Source organism: Lissotriton vulgaris, chromosome 10 (genome assembly GCF_964263255.1).
Source record: "Lissotriton vulgaris chromosome 10, aLisVul1.2, whole genome shotgun sequence".
Classification (NCBI taxonomy): Eukaryota; Metazoa; Chordata; class Amphibia; order Caudata; family Salamandridae; genus Lissotriton; species Lissotriton vulgaris.
Genome location: NC_141698.1, coordinates 712743420 through 712761319, shown reverse-complemented (window position 1 = coordinate 712761319; position 17900 = coordinate 712743420). Strand labels below are relative to the sequence as shown.

The 17900-nt window shown below is 43.0% G+C and overlaps 1 protein-coding gene across 4 annotated transcripts in view; it reads right to left on the bottom strand.

Moving 5' to 3' along the window:
• LOC147688704 (integrin beta-1-like) overlaps positions 1-17900 on the bottom strand; it is a 337537-nt gene that overhangs the window by 247800 nt on the left and 71837 nt on the right. For all 4 annotated transcript variants that reach the window (XM_086941546.1, XM_086941547.1, XM_086941545.1 and 1 more), the window contains exon 7: positions 822-977. In XM_086941546.1, the coding sequence (XP_086797672.1) occupies positions 822-977 (156 nt within the window). The remainder of the gene's footprint in view (positions 1-821; positions 978-17900) is intronic.

The following is a 17900-nucleotide window of genomic DNA, read 5'->3' as shown; positions in this document are numbered from 1 at the left end:
CCCTGGGTGCAGTGGACTGGGACCTATTGGATGAAGAAAAGCACATACAACAAAACATTGAGTAAAGGTAACAATCACTGTTCTCTAGATATATTGTCCTGGAAACCAATTTTCATCTCACCATTAGTGAGCAGTGCAACATGCTATGAGAAATGCAAGTTATGTAATGGATGAGAAACTAAAGTTTGCACATAAAAGAGGTCATAATCTATTGGACCATCTTGTTCACACTAGTCCTCATGCTCTATTGAAGAAACCCACTATGGTATCACAACTATGAAGCTTCCAACCCGAAATCACCTAACAGCCATTCCGTCCCTGAAACTCAAACATATGTGGGGGGGGGGGGGATGCCGAGGAGGTCTCAAAAAAGGTACACCTCATGCTGCACATTACAAGACAGAATGGATCCCCCTTTACAGCTCCATGAAAGTACACACAGAGCACCTTCAAGGGGAGTGTCATCTGTAAGGTAAACGCTAGTTGAACATAGAAACAAAAACCTGTACAGGATGACATATAATTTTGCAAGCCATGATTGTGAAACAACAGAGGGAAGGAACCAATCAGTTTAAGTAGAACTTAACTGGTAAGCAGGCCATTTGAGAGCTGTAGGTAACTTGGAGGTCCATTAGATTTGAAACACCAGACCTCCCTCACACTATTAACTATTGGATAGCTCAATAATGCTCTAATACCACTGTTGAAGTTATGCTTCAGCATTAAATAAATTAGCAAATAAATGCAGTTTAGATAATGCCTCTGCTTTTGTCTCAGTTATTCAGGTCGAATAAGAACATAAAATACGGGTCTTCACTCACGTAATAATGGCTCATTGTATGCATGTCGTTTTCCAAGTGACATCTGCTATCATTAGGTAAAGCGGTTCCACCAAGTTTATCATCGTCAACAAAAGCAAAACCAGCATCAGTAGAAAATACCAACAAACGAGTAACATTTCTCCAACCGATTTGTTCCTGTAAAGAAAATAAGTAAATGTTTGCATTTTGTGGAAATAATTAACAAATACTATCGAAGAAATTATAAAAAGTAACACAGAGGAAAACATTACCCAAAACAAGTAAATTGTTTGCTGCAAACAAAATATTATCCATTGTAAATGTTTTAGCAAAACAAGTCAGACAACTTCAAACTCCAGTCTGAGCTTCCACTGATATGAGGTGTGAAATAGTTTCCTCCCACGTCGTATGTTTTTCGTGATAGTTCTGCAAATTAAGTAGTCAACTTCTCCTGAACGCCTAGGCTTAAGGATACTGCCAATCAAAGGTTCAGAGAATCAGTTCATTTATCAACCCATGCAGTTTGATAAAGATGAGATGAAGAGCCTGATATGCGTTTGGTGACAAAGTTCTCAAAAGGTGCGTCTAAATCCGAGCAAATCAGTTTGGCTCTCTGATATACACTGGACTAGTCTATTCATGAACATTTACAGTGCAGATTTTGTCGCATCACCACAATCTGGAATAAGATGCTCTCTCAAACAAACAGGAAAAAGTATGATGAGGATGAACACTGTGAACTAACCATATACCATAGAAAGTTTTAAATATTGCACCTGACTCAATCAAAATGTCTGTTTGTGAATCTGGTTCAATCTATTAAAACTAAAGCATCTTTTAATTTAAAAAACAGACAAGCAGGGACACTCCATGATTTAAACAATCTAAAGATGAGCTTTCAGGCCTTTATTGGAATATATTTTCCGCGCTGACACATATTAGGTAGAATCAGACTGGGTATATTAACCTTTTTACTACACATATGAATTCTTAAATGTCTCAAGCTTTGAGAAATACCCTCAAATATCATTCTGTCTAGACATATGTTGCCAGATTTCATTGTAGGGCTTTCTCATTCCACTGCCTTTGTTTGGGCAGGCTTGCCCCATGATCTGTAGGACATAAATGCTAGAATACTTCTTCATATCCATCTAGCTGTGCCTGTGGACCTTTTCATCACTCCTTAAGTTAAGCTGGAGTCAAATAATGCTAAACAATCAATGAGACCGCACAATAACAAAGATTTCACAAACATTGCACCAAAGGATAACATTTGATGGGCAATTTGTGTTGGACAAGTTCCCTTCAGTAATGCCTTATCTGGTAGAGACGTGATGTAGCCGGAGATTCCTTACCTTTGAACTTCCAGGTGTTAGGCTGGATCAGGAAGATTTTTCCATTGTAGTACCCCAGCGCGCTAATAGGTGGCATTGGTCGACTCTGCTCGACGTCCGCAGTGTCATGTTTGTTGTGACATCGGCGTCGTCAATATAACTGCCACTCCAGCACACTGCAGTCAGTACTTTTCACGACTTTCCATGCCAGAAGCTCAGAGCCATGAAGTGACTGATCATGGTGTGTTAAAAAAGACAACTAGGGCCCTAAAGCAGAATACATGTGACACTAAAAACTGAACCGAATTGCTGGGAGGATGGGTGGGTTGGTAAGGAATCTGCGGCTAGATCATGTCTATATCAGACAAGGCGTTACCGAAGGTAAGTAACTTGTCCATCAGATAGAGACATCTATCCGCAGACTCCTTACCTTTAAACAGATACCCAAGCTATACCTTCCCCAGAGGTAGGACTGCGGAAAAGCTTTGAACCAGGAAATCCATCAAGACAGAGTGGCCAAGCAGGCCCTCCCTATGAACCTGAGATTCCAGGCAATAGTGTCTGGCGAACGTGTGCAGAGACGCCCATGTGGCTGCTTGGCAGATATCAGTAATAGGAATACCATCCTTGAGGGCTGTGGTGGCTGCCTTTGCCCTGGTGGAATGGGCCCTAAGGCCTTCAGGAGGCTGCTTCTTTGCCAAGGCGTAACATATTTCAATACTGAAGATAATTTAACATGAGAAGGTCCTCTTTTAAACAGCACTTCCTTTCTTTGCTCCACGTATCCTATAAAGAGTTGGTCATCCACCCAGAACTCTTTAGTGTGATCAAGGTAGAATGATAACACTCGTTTTGGGTCCAGATGGTGGAGACGGTCCTCTTCTTTAGACGGGTGCGGAGATGCATAGAACGTGGGCAGAGTAACAGACTGCCCCAGATGGAAGGGTGTTACAACCTTGTGCAGAAAAGATGCCGTAGTTTGGAGTACCACTTTGTCCAAAAAGACGATCAAGTAAGGAGGCTGTGATGTGCAGTTCGCTCACCCTCCTGGCAGTGGTAATTACCACTAAAAATGCAGCTTTGATAGTGATCAACCATAGAGGGCAGTTGTGCAGAAGCTCAAATGGTGCACACATCAAGAAAGTAAGGACCAAATTAAGGTCCCACTGTGGCATAAGAAAAGGAGAAGGGGTAAAAAAAAAAGCAGGTTGACTCCTTCGAAAATCTTTGCATCAAAGAGGATTTAAAAAGTAAAGGCTGATCTGGCAACCGGAGAAAAGCTGGCAGGGCTGAAAGGTAGCCCTTCAGAGTGATATACCACAATGAACCGCTACCAGTAGGAATATTACTAGTGTAAGTGAAGTGTTATTTTGTGAGTGCTGGCATCTCACAAAAAGTGAAGGACACACCACCGGGTGTCATGCTTCATCATTGACCAGTCCTCGCCCTCTAAAAACTTGGTTTGATAGAGGGCGGGCATACACCTGACGACAGGGATGCACTTCTAAACTAAGTGGGGGCCCAAAGAAAAATATACAGTGAATTAAAAGGCCATTATGGGTGTCTACTAAATTTTTATAGTGTCGATATCCATATGGTAGCTTAAAATAAAGTGATCGGTGCAGAGGGGATATTAGTGTCCCCCCACCGCTGTATGTGAGATCAACATGTTTCTGCCTTTAGGCCCAACTGGGTCCGCGGCATTCATCAGGATCATAGTATAAAGGGCTCTACCCTTACCAAACTTGGGTGAGAGCGTTCCACTTGGTGGGGTGATCAATACTCACACTCCACTGTCTGTAATGATAGGTTTTAATGATTCCTATGATGAGGTAAACTGTGCCTCATAGGAGGGAGAGCAGATGGACCCTTTAGGTCCTGGAATGATAACTGACGTGATTGCCGCCTCTCAGCCTAAGTCTGCAAGCCTCCGCTCCTCGATACACAGCCCTTCAGAGTGCCCAGAGCAGAGCCCTACTTCAAATATCCCAACATAATTTTATTAGGTTTCTGTGAATTTGGGTAAGGTTAAAAAACAAAAGGGATGTTATCTGGACACAAGTTGATGATCCGCTGCTTAGCCGAAAGGTCCAAGGCTTTATGTTTCAGCCAACTAGGCCCAAGACGGGTCTCGAGGCGTCCCTTATGCTCCCAATTTTTGGGACAATATCCTATACTCATTGTATAAATGATCACTCTTTGAAATGAGTCTATTCACTCATGCAGGTTACTGACTTACACATTCCCTGGGTGCATTGGACTGGTACCTATTGGATGAAGAAAAGCACATACAACAAAACATTGAGAAAAGGTAACGATCACTGTTCTCTAGATATATTGTTCTGGAAACCAATTTTCATTTCACCATTAGTGAGCAGTGCAACATGCTATGAGAAATGCAAGTTATGTAACGGATGAGAAACTAAAGTTTGCACATAAAAGAGGTCTATTGGACCATCTTGTTCACACTAGTCCTCATGCTCCTTTGAAAGAAACCCACTATGGTATCACAACTATGGAGCTTCCAACCTGAAATCACCTAACAGCCATTCCGTCCCTGAAACTCAAACTTATGTGGGGGGGAATGCTGAGGAGGTATCAAAAAAGGTACACCTCATGCTGCACATTACAAGACAGAATGGATCCCCCTTTACAGCTCCATGATAGTACACACAGAGCACCTTCAAGGGGAGTGTCATCTGTAAGGTAAACGCTAGTTGAATATGGAAACAGTGCTTAGAGATCTAGAAAGTTGTGAGTAGGGAGCTACCCTTTCTAACAGGAAAAGGATTGGGTCAACAATCATATAAAATACAGAACTCCTTCTCCTGGATTTTATGAGTCATAGGTGATGTACATCCCTTAGGGGGCGTTCTCATTAGTGAAAAGGGATTTGCAGTATTGTACGGGTTACCAAATTTACAACTAAAAGTCTGTGGGACCCTACAGTACTATGAAAACTTCATGCACACGGACAAAAGTTTTTGTAAAATGTCATTCATTTATTTTATAAAAGTTAAAATTCATAATAACACCAATCTGTTATATGAAACAACAAGAAATACACTTTCAATTTTTGCAAAAATATCACTCAATGTTAAAAAGGGTTATGAGATTAAAAAATGCTGTTATGGCATTATCTACACCAACATATTAAAACATCACATTTATTGATCAAACAATAATATAGGAACAAACTGTCGACGCGGCGTTTCGGTGCCCCTTTTAGTCTTGCACCTTCTTCAGGACTCGTTCCCTGTATTGTCACATCTACAAAGATCACAGTACATTTCATTAGGTCCCATTCCATTACAACATCAAATGCACTTAGATTACTACATATATTCGATTGTGCCCTAATATTTGGTAACCCTCACACCTTACAATCCAAGGTTTACTTTATCGTTCTTATGCATCTTTGGTTTTCTGCATCTTTTTATTATTGTTAAAGATTTAAGTATTTAAGTAATCTGTCTGGTGGGCGGACATATGCCATGGTCTTATACTGTAGATACATGTTAGATGTTTACTTAATTAACATCAGAGGCTATTTAATTTATTAACTGTACAGTCCCACCCTCAAGTTTTCTTTGACTTACCCAGGTGAATTAATATCCCGGATCTGTTGTGTCAGTCTTTATGAGCCTGTTTTTATCTGCTCTTTTCACTTGTCTTTGTTTGTACTAGAACAAAAACCTTTTTGTTTAATTACTGGTTCTATATTGCATAGTCGTTAATAAGAATACCTATGGTGCTGGTTTTTACCTTATATATTGGTATTTTCGGGTTTTCACTCAGGTTATATGGGATGGACCCACTTCAATCCTATTTGGAAAAAGACATACTTTTATAATTCTATACTCTACCCTACATCAGTCAATAATACTGATATTCACAGTCCTTACCGGTCCTATTTCCATATTACTTTGCATGGTGGGAAGAACGCCTCTGGGAGCTACCTTTTCTTCTTCGTTATTGCAGCTTTATCTAAGGGACAGTGTCTGTTATTAGTCTAAGTCATTCTCATTAGCTTGATACAATATCTCATATTTATATTGAGAATCTTACCTCACTGGTTAGAGAAGGAGTTACTTTCTGTTTAATTCACTCTCTTCTTTGTCCAGTTTTTTGGAATTGGCAATTTCTTAGTTGAAGCTTTTTTTTAAATTTAGCTGACAACTCTAGAAAAACAAAATAAATAGATAAAAGAATAAGGAAGCTTATATTTTGTTTGTGCCTGCTCTCTTTCTAAGTAGAGCCCCCTCTCTTTGTCCTACTTACTTGATGGTGGTAGCTGAACTGCGTGGCGTCTTCCTCTCCTCCGAGTTTCTTGGAACTGATTAACTCACATCATGTCTCCAGTTTATATATCCTTGTTAATTGGTTCATTATTACCACCTGGAATATATTTGTTTTTAGCTAGTTGGTTAGATTAGATTATACGACCGCCATCTTGTAGTGTGTCCATTTGTTTATATTTAGAGTAGCAGCCAACCTCTCTTGTTCATATTGTGCTCTTTCTTCCTGAGATTTTCTATTTTAATGATTTTTAATGATCCAGTACTAATTATATAGAGTGGATGAATTTTTTTGTGTAATGGATGTTCGGATCTCGTAATGAGTCTCCCTTGTGTATCATAGCCTTACTCTATTTACAGACCACTAGCCTGTGTGAGGATAATGTACTTTACTTACCTGTACCCCACCCTGCTAATATCAGCTGTTTAGCCCACCACCACAACAATTGTTTCAAATGATAAAAACCCACGCAAGTTATGTCATTGACATGACATCACATTACCCTCATATAAGTCAAGCACACACTTTACCAGCCGGCAAATGTTGTGCAATCAGCACACTATGCTAATATGACTCTACCCTGTACGTCTGTCTATGTCCTATATGTTTTATGTGTTGTAAAGCAAGAGGGAATCCCCCTCTAACATATAACGCACCTTAGGGAGTGCGACACATTTATTATAAAAAAACAACACAATCACTATAATTTAGTATTTTATTATTTACTTGCACTTTTTTCACATACTCAATGGTCCTGAGGAAAGCCAGTTTCAAAAGGCCTGGCTGAAACATGTAGACCACACAGGACGCAGGAGGTCATAATCCGCACTCCAGCACGTCCGACTGCCTTTTAGTTGCTAACAGGGGCCCAGTGATTAAAGTTTATCTATTTACCCTCGGGTACTGGGACCCACTGTATAGCTTTTAAACCTTCGCTTACTCACTCATTACACCGCACACTCGACAATCATACCAGCTCCGCAGTATTTCGGGCGTTGAAGCACACCCGGGACACATTCGGTCTCACTGTGGTGTGCCCGATGATGAAGCATGCCACCAACTAGGTTGGTGGGTGAGGGCTTCATGAACAAACCAAATGGTTTAGTAGCACACGTACCTAATTGAGTCTTCCTCTCACTACTTAGCAAGTCCTTATTGATATCTACATATAATCCTGGGGATCCGGACTAGCTTACCTAGTCCTCTCTCTCTCCTTTGATTTGGCGGTAATCTATTGTTTACTCATAACATGGGAACGGTTTTACAGCCAGAAATTTATATGTCAAGGAACCACTGTAATCGGTTATAGTTTGTGAAGTTACATATTCCCACTATATTTCTTTTAGCCCTAATTTAGAGATTGAGTACATTTCTTCAGCCCAGAATTTCTCCATACCCAACTTCCCCAATAGCAATCTTACAGAGTTCAGCCACAGGATTTAGAGGACTCAAGCGGGAGACATAACACATTTTCAGCCCACCCACAGGCTTAAAGCTACAGTAGTCCACAGTCGATACCAATTAGTCAGGAGCCTACTCTCATTGTTCTGGGAAATATGTCTATGTGTCAAGACTAAGCTTAGCGGAGTTATTGGACCATTCACTGGCAGTCCCAGGAGAGATCTAATACACTTATTTTCTGCTGTTGTTAAAAGTTTAGCATTCACAAATCCTCAATTTTGGAACCATATAAAGCCAAACCTAGAGCCTTTAAGTTATAAATCTCCAGGGCTGGTGCAGCACTCCTAGAAATGTAATCAATCAGGGAGTATAAAGCAAGCTACTCCCATGTGAGGGTCTCAAGGCGTGGGGGGGGGGGAGGTTGTGGGTGGGGGGTGCAGCTCCAGTCAGCCAAAGAGCCAGGTCTTGAGGCTCTCCGTGAAGGTGTGCAGAGGAGGGGAGTGTCTGATGTTGATGTGGAGCTCGTTCCAGACTTTGGCCGTGATGTAGGAGAAGGCTCTTCCACCTGCTTTGTATTCTTGCATTGTGGAGCCTGGCTGAGAGGGTGCGGTGGGAGACAGTGTTTAAGGCTGCGAAAAGGTTGAGTAGGATGAGGGCTTCGGTGTGGTCTTAGACAAGGAGTGTGCGGATGTCATCTGTGGCGGCGAGGAGGGCAGTCTCGGTTCTGTGGTTGCTGTGGGAGCCAGATTGAGAGGGGTCGATAATGGAGTTCTCTTTAATGAAGTTTGTCAGCTGGGCGTTGACGATCTTGGTGCCTTTGGCTGCGAAGGGAAGGAGAGAGATGGATTGGTAGTTCTTCAGGTCCGTTGGGTCTGCAGAGGGCTTCTTGAGGAGGGGCTTGACTTCTGCACATTTCCAGTCGTCTGGGAAAGTGCCGGATTCGAAGGTAGCATTGATGGTGCTTCGTAGCTGGGGTGCCATGGCACCGGCGGCTATGTGGAAGATGTGCGGAGGGCAGGGGTCCACGGGGTCCTGAGTGGGTGCTCTTCATGGTGGTGGTGGTATCTTCGCTGGTGACTAGGGTCCAGGCGGTGATGGTGGGCCGGCTGTCATTGCTGGAGGGAAAGGTGTTTTTTGGAGTCTGCGCACTGAAGTTGTCGTAGTGGGCTGTGATTTTCAGGTGAAAGTAGGAGCCGAGCTTGTTGCAGAGGTCTTGGGAGGGAGTGATGTCTGTGGCTTTGCTGTGGGACTTTGAAAGGTGTGTCCAGTGCAATGAAGGAAAATGCATTGCATGTATAATGCGGCCCCTGGAACACGGATAGCACACCATGTTCATGGATCCACTCTTTGAAATGGGCAAACACTTGTTTTTAGAAAACCTTTTGAACAGCATCTATTAGGTTAATGGGCCTGTAATTGGCAGGATTGTTGCAATGCTCCTTTTTAAAGATTGATATTATCTCTGCACTTTTCTAAGAGGAAGGAAACTACATACCTGACAGGATTGAGTTGGAAAGAAGAAGAATGTCTGGACCCCACACTTTCACGTTAGCCATATATACTTGGGATCTTGTCAGGCCCTGGGGCTAGGGCCAAATGACAATAATTGATTGCTACTAGATTTTCTTTAGATCAAATTCTAATTTGCTTAACTTACTTTGGTTACTGTATTCATAATGCAAAAAGGGTCTACACTATCCCGGGCTTGATTATTACTACCTGAGTATAAGTTGCTAAAGTGGGGGATGCATTCATGGGGTTGCACACAATACTCCAACACTTTCTTAGGTCCTTTGGCGCAAACTGCAGCTGATTTCCCCAAAGGATTTATTATCTTGAGTTGTCAGTGCTCCATGAAGATTTTCCCACAGAGAACTCTCCCATTCTCTTTCAGTCTTTTCCAATTCTCTACTGTATAAAGGTCTACACCATACCAAGTCAAGCCCATACTAGGATTTGGCTGCCAGTAGATGCTTTAGCTTGCCTTCCCTACATGATTTCTTATAGCAGGCCACCTCTTTTGGACCAATTTTCTCATCTCTTTTCTCAATAGCTACTGATTCTCTAATCTGTGTATAGAGCACTTCATGCTTTTCCTGAAGTACCATTATTCTTAATCAGGACTTTACTGTCGTGCTACCGCCTAGTTTCAGAGACAGCGCATGTGGTCGCTGTTTGTTCTTTTCAAAACTACCATATACTTTAAGATGGGCCAAAGGCTTAAATCAATTTGGAAGTAGTTGATTGTGCTCAAATGTCCTGGTCTACTAAAGGTAACGCTGCCCTATCTATTGAAGGGCTCCTTCCATTGGCTGGTCGGAGATCGAAGTTGAGCATCAGTGCCAACCCTTATCGCTGCTCTGAATAATCACTTCACATTGGGAAATCTATTTGTGGAACTTTCCATTGGCTGTCGAATTCCGATGTCAAATCGGGAACGGTTGCTAGTAATGATTGCATGATAGTATTAAAATCTCCAGCAAATATTGTGAAGGTATCTCCGGATAACTCAGAGAGGGTGTTCTCTAACATGTTTACTACCCTAGATCCTGAAGCAAGGGCTTCCACCTGAATGTATACATTACAGATGTTAAGGATCATAGCCGAAGGAAGCTTCCCACTAACTGCTCGTATGTCTGGGAATCCATAAATATAGGCTGATTGCACATTGGAGCAAAACCTTGACCCATATTGCTAGGCCTCTGATGGCCTGCCACCTACCTGGCTGTACTGCATTAGTGCATTAAGATGTAAACACATTCCTATCAATAGGGTCAATGCACCATGTCTCTGGAAAGAGACAGATTTCATGGGCATCTATAAACTGCCCATAACCCATTTTTCTATCCCAGGCTACATTCCATGGGACCTTGTTTAGGTATGGAGCAGCTTGTTTTGCGTGTCCTGGGTTTCTAGATATATCCCTTCATAACCCCCTCCTTAGTACCCAATGAGCACGGGGGCATATCTTCTCTGGTTGAAGCCCCCAAGCCCCCTCTACACTCACCTATTGGGGTCAATTCTTGTATAGCCTGACCCATGATTCCTGAAATAATTACCTATGTGTCTCAGCGCTTCGACTGGGTTATGTACGGGTGGTTTTAAAATGGGAGGCTTTGTGGAATTATGCTCCTGTTGGACTATGGGATAGTGTACTTTAGATGTAGAGTTCGAGGGCCCTTTTCCCACACATTTGCATGACCCCCATACCTCTCTCTCTTCTTCTCCAGCATTTCAACATCTTTTTTGGGGAGAAAACTTCCTCTCCTGGCCCACAAATTATGTCCAAAGGACTTTCAATCGTCAACAGCCCTCCATGGTTATCACCACACTTCTCACTCCTACCCCTCCTATCAGCAAACTTCTCACTCCTCCCCCCCTCATTGTTTACTTCATCACCACCATCTGATGAGTAGTGATTATCAGTTGCGGCCCGTGTAGGGAGTTCCGTGGGGCGGAAAGGCGGTGCGGGGAAGGGCCAGGGTGGCGGGTAGTAAACACCGGAATATGGATGATTGGAGGTAAGTAAACAATTAAATAAATAAAACTAATTTCGTAGCGCACACTGCATTGCATTTTACGATGCAGGGCGCACAACAAAATTTGTTTTATTAATTTAATTGTTTACTTACCTCCAATGATCCATATTTCGGTGTTTACTACTCCCCACCCTGCCCCTCCCCCGCCCTGCCTTTCCGCCCCACGGAACTCCCTCCACGGGCCACAACTGGTGATTATGACACTCAACTACTGCGTTCACCTGCTCCAACACAGCAGCACCAGTCTTCTTAGTACTTCTAGTTAGGGTTTTTGTAGCAGCTGAAGTTGTTACTCTCTAAAACATTACAGGGAAGGACGCCCAGGACATTTTGTTTGGGGTGAAGGACAACAAGTTTTCATGTTTATTTTGTCTTTGAGACAAGTAGGCCCAACTCCCTGAAGCACAAACCCTGGCTGCTGGATTACAGTACCACAATATGGATCAGGAAAGGGCATAGTCTGTAGTTAAGTTAATATTTGTGTTCATATGTTAATGCTGTTCAAATTTGTATTAATGGTTCATTAATACAAAGCTTTTATAATTAGCTTGAGCGCTCTAAGAAAATGTGAGTTCAGGCTGCACTACTGACAGTGGTTTCAGTATAAAAATGTGTACTCGTTTGCAAAGTTGAACAATATAAAGCTACTAAAATAATGATTCAAGGATGCATTAGATGTAAATATATGCAAAAGCTTGAAAGCAAGATTGAGGATTTGTTGCTTTCAAAATAAAACGTTCATTAAAAAAATGCAGCTTGGAAAAAAAGTTTTGCTAAACAGCTGTGAAATTTTAGGTACCATTTCTTTGAAGCATCATTTAGTAAAATGTATTAATACCTGCTACTATTTCCCAGAAATGCTCATAATAAAAAAATCAGTGTAACCAGTTTCAACAAAATTATAGAAAACATGAAAATAAGCAACCATTGGCAAAGCCAATAGGTAGGACATTGGTGGTCAGCTTTCTGGTTTTGTCAATATGTGTCTTGTTTTGATATGGCCTTTTTACAGCTTTACTGTTGTGGGAGCTACCGGGCCCTCATCATTATAGCAAACATTGGCAAATGCAAATATATTTTTGGTCTCCAAAAATACACATTGCCAAAGTAGTTCGTTCCTTGCCCTGAACAACAGTACTTTGCGTGCTGAAATGCTCCTTGTGAAGGAGCAGAATGCTGTCACTCACAGTGAAGCCAGTCAGTAGATAGAGAGAGAAAGAATTTTAGTTTTTTTAAAAGGGCTTGGTGAACGCCAGACATAAATAGGGGCCCAATTTTTAAATAAATTCACAAAAATGCGCCCATGGTATATTTTCCTGCATTAGTGCAGGTTTATGGCTTTCATGAATTCACAAGAATATACAGAAGTAGGATAGGAAATCATATTCCTAAAAAATATTTGTGAACTGCATTTTAGCACTAGCAAATGTTCATGTGTAGATTTGCTCATGCGAAAATGTGTCAAGCGGTAACAAGTCCAATTTCCCACCAATCACTTTTTCCCCCCAACCCTTGAAGAAGTTTTACTTCTGCCCTTGTCAGGAGTAAATTTCCAGCCTTTCTCTGTATTAGTAAAGATTAGAGATGAGCTGATGAAAACTCATAAAACATACAAGTTATTAGGTTTGCATAGACTCAAAAGGGCATTCTAACCGTGGGGAACTATTGCTTACCGCTACCTCCAACCTCAGTTTGTAGATCTGCAGAAAGGTGGCAAAATAAGGGAATTGCTAGAACTCAACCTCACTAGGGTATGAGCTCTGGCATATTCAAAGTGGCTATTATCAGAGCTCTTATATAATGAGATTGCTCCCATAATTTGTTTCCACACTACAGGGTATATTATGATGTCGACATCATCCCCGCCTGCCTCCCATTTCCCCCGCCATATGATGGAGGGGGTACCGCGGCGGACAGAAAGATTGTCTGCCGCTTTTCCAACCGGTCGACTCGTCGACCGGGCGGAAAAGGGTTGAATATGGTGGCGGTATCTGCTAGACAAAGTCCGCCCACCATTGTAATAGACCCCTACATGTCATCAACAGGAAAAGTGGATTTTGTAACAGGACAAGTAGATTTATGAAGCAAACTATCCCATGGACAAGTAGATATTTTATTAAATTCCACTCCCCTGCATTTATGGGATACGCTCATTGCTGTAACATGTGGATGGACAGGGGCAAATGAGGACCGTTGACGGAGAAGAGTGAATAATTTCATTACATTTAACAAGTAAGGTGTCATCCTGTCTATTACATAGTTATCACCCACCGATCTTAGGGACTTTTTGTTTTTACTAGAATCCTGCGCCCTTCGGTCACCTTCCTTTTGCCCATTATTTGGGATTAGTAACAATCAATTATCTCTACAGCAGTGTTCTTCAATCTGTGGGGCGCGCCCCCCTAGGGGGGGCGCGACACCTTCCCAGGGGGGGCGCACACTCCACGCTGACCTTTGTTCACGCTGACCTTTGTTCCCTGCTTTCCCTGTCTTCTTGGAGGACTCTGGTATTTGAAAGGGGGAGGGAGGATCAATGGCATCTTTTGTGTTGTTAAGTCTCCCAGGAGGGGGTTAATTTGTAGGTGACATGCTCGAGCTGCAGTGGCAGGCAAGGAGTCTCCTCTGCTAAAACCGAAAGAAAACAAACAGACACGCTTTTGTTTTAGCAAAGGAGATCCCTTGCCTTCCACTGCAGCTGAAGCATTTCAGCGCAATGAATTAACCCCCTCCTGGGAGAGTTAGCTCTTCGCAGAGAAGTTTACGGCATGGGCCCCAGCCTATCAAAGGGGGTGTGAGGGGGGGGGGTTGAAAGAGCCAGCTCTATTCCAGTGGCGTCACTATGAGGGTGCGGGGGGTGCGGACACAGTGACAGTTCCACAGGCCCACACTAGGAGACAGAGACACTCGCAGACAGACACACAGGTAGTGGAGGGTCACAGAGATGCAGACAGGGTCACGGACATCTGCTTCCATTTCCAAGGTCCTAGAAATACGGTGACAGAAAAGCAGTCAGGCGGAAACTCTGGCTGCGGAGCCCCCATACAGGGTGAATTGACAGGCAGACACCCAACAGAGGCGCAATGAAAAACACACACCCATGCACAAAGCGAGCCAAACTCTGGAAGGGGGGGGGGGGGGGCGGACCAGCATTGCCTCAGTGTTTACTTGTCTTCCGCTGTCGGTTCATTCACCTCATCGCACGTCGGTAGAGACAAGCTCCATACCAGGCGACCCAAGCTCTGTGTCCCTGTGTCTGCGGCCACGGCTCACCCTTTCACATTTATTTATTTAATACATTTCTATATAGTGCGGACTTTACTCAAAGGTGTCAGAGTGCTTCACAATAGAAGCATGTGCGTTGCATGACGAACATTTACATATTTACATGTTACAGATACAAACGAAATAGATGAAAAAGTAAAATAAAACAATAGGTGGTAGTCACATCAAAAAATAAAAACACATTCAGATTCATAGTAAAGGCTTAGCCTGTGACCGGGGTAGGCTAGGATGCGAGCCAGGAAGACCTCAAGGTCAGGCTGGAACCGTGCAGACAGGGGTCAGACATGTACAGGCATACTTTGACCCCCCCCCACCTCTCCATGTTTCCCTCTGTGACTCCCTGACAGATACTTGTATGTCTCTCTGCTCTTATCGCAGCCTCTCTTCCCTGATGTCTCTCTTTCGCTCCCTATCTGCTCTCTTCTCGTCTTTATTCACTTTGCCCCACTTCTATGTCCCTTTCTTTCGCTTCGCCCTTAATCTGGAGTAATCTCGACAGTTTTGTGCCACTCTTGTCACGTCTCTTAGTTGGCGGCCACATAGTAAAACGAGTTAAGTGATAAGCTAGCTGTGTGTGAGTTGCAGGTTTAATTCCCGCTAGTATTGAGTCAGCTCCAGTCAGAGGTCACTGAAATCAGAATTGTCTTCGACTGAGGCAAAAATGATGTATATAAAAATAACAGTGGCGTCACTAGGGGGGTGCGGGGAGTGCGGACAGCACATCACCTGAGTTACCACACTGGGTGACACCAACCCTAGTGACGCCGCTGTTCTATTCTACAGTCTTGCCCTCATGACCTTGAATCCTTTTTAAACACAATGTTTTAAATAGCATTTTTCAATCATTCATTTTTTATGTGTAAAAGTCTATTACAGACATTTTGCAGACAAAATGTGTTTATGCGTCATGCAACATCCATATAAAAAGTTTATTTTTGATCAATACAATACCTCACATATGAGAAATAGTGTGACAGATTATTTTCAGTAATATTAGTGAACTGTTGTTGTGTTACATAGTGAAAACACACATCACTATCCCTGAATATCCAATGTACACACATTTAGTATTTGACCAAAGAAGGCATGAAAGAGCTGAGACTGGATCATTAAATCAAAGCTGGTCCGAACAGGGGCCCCAAAAATACATTTGGACCAAAGGCCCCAAAATCCTTAAAACGTCCCTGAAAGTTTTTTTTTAAATTACACAGACAGGCACACAAAATACCAGTCAGCCATGTGTTGTTTAACCCCTTGCATGCTGGTGACGAACCCCAGCCGTCACGCTCCGCGGTGCTCGTGTGCTGATGACGGCTGGGGTTCGTCACAGCCCCACCCTGTTCGTTTGTTTACCGCACAGCGGCGGAAACGGGCCAGCAGCGAAGGGGTTAAACAGCTTGCAAGTTGCTAAATTGGTTATAAATAAGAAGTATGTATTCATTTGTAATGTTAAGAAGCTCCTGGCGCCCCTTTCTTTTTGTTGATTCATTTGTAATGTGACTTTTCTACATTTGTTCCCTTTTATTATCAGTCATGGATCATTCATGCAGCTCTAGAAAACAAAAGTTCTTTCTATTTATGTTTGCTGTTCACAGTATGCACAGACAAGTGCTGAAAATAAATCTTTAGGTGACTGATTATTTTTATACCATCTGTGACATCAAAATAATGAGCTGGCAACCCTAATCATAAGACTGGAAGTTTGTTGAGGGATCAGCACATTATTTATTTGCTCCACCCTGATCCCTGGTTACTGCCATAATAGCAATAGTTTAACACATTTCAAACCCTACGCTGCCGTCAATAACCTGCATTCAGACCACTCACTCCTCATTCTCGCCCTTCACATTTACTCTCACCCAGCACTCACACTGACCCCGATGCACTCACACCATTCACCCACTTACCCTCCATTTACAGTGATCACTCTACACTCACAGTGATCACAATGCGCTCGCACTGATCACCATGCACTCACACTATTCACCCACTCACCTTCTCACCTTACACTCACACTGATCACCATGTTTTCACACCGTTCACCCCCTTACCCTCCACTCACAGTGATCACTCTGCGCTCACAATGCACTTGCGCTGTTCACCCTGTACCTCACCCTGCGGTCACACTAGCACACTACTCAACCTGCACTCATGACACTTCACTCACCTGTCCCCCTCACTATTCAATCTGCAATCTCACTCGAATAAGCCCACCACTAACCATACATTCATTCGTCCCAGTCTGCACTAACATGCGCACCCAAATTCATATGGTCGCCTCACTCACCCCTGTACACAAGTATGGGCATGTCGTGCCCCATTAAGGTTTTCGTCCTAAAGTACAAAAGGAGACATCTAAATGCACTACAATCCAGCCTTCCAGGGGCCCCTTGATAGAGACAGTTCTGTTTTTTCCCTGATGGACTGGAATAATTCCTAAACAAATTCTTGTAAATACCGTTTTGTTTAATTTCTTTTTAATGTAATTGATGTGAGGGCGTCTATTACTATTTGTAGAGAAATGTTTGCTTCATGCAACAACCATAAAAACTTATTGTATTGAATGTTATTCGCTGAATATGCCCGGAATGTGCGCGTGGCGGTCGAGTTCAGAAATTTCTGTCAGGTGGTGGGGGGCTGGGGGGGCTCAACCTACAAAAGTTTGAAGACCTCTGCTCTACAGTAATATCCTTAACAGAAAAGTGAAAGCACCTGAGGAGCAAGGGTGCTACATGGGCCTATCTTGCCTCCCGTGAATGAGAAGAGGATCCACTACTTCCCTCTATTTCAACGTCGAGAAAATACAAGATAAATAAATACAATAAAAGTCTCCACAAAACAAGTACAATTAAAATCAAAAAGTAAATACCGACATTTCAAACTTTGGAAGGACAAATACCAGCCACAGTCAATAAATAAACGTTATTGGAGTGGCTCAGCCCAGTCTCCTCCAGGCTCCAACGTGCATAGATGCACCCGTCCTCGGCTCAGGCATGTCCTGCACTGCAGGATAAGCAGGCGCATTTTTGAGAGCTGGGGCGATGGGCGTGTTGTTGGCACCTCCTATGTTGCTAGGTATGCTGTTTTTTTAAGTACCCCAGGGCATGCCCCCGCTGTAGTGCAATGTCCCGTGCTCTGGAAGAAGTAGGCGTGTTTTTAGGGCACGCGGTGGGCGTGTCGGTGGCACCTCCTCTGGTGCAAGGCATGCTGGTTGTTGAAGTGCCCCACAGTGTGCCCACTCTGTA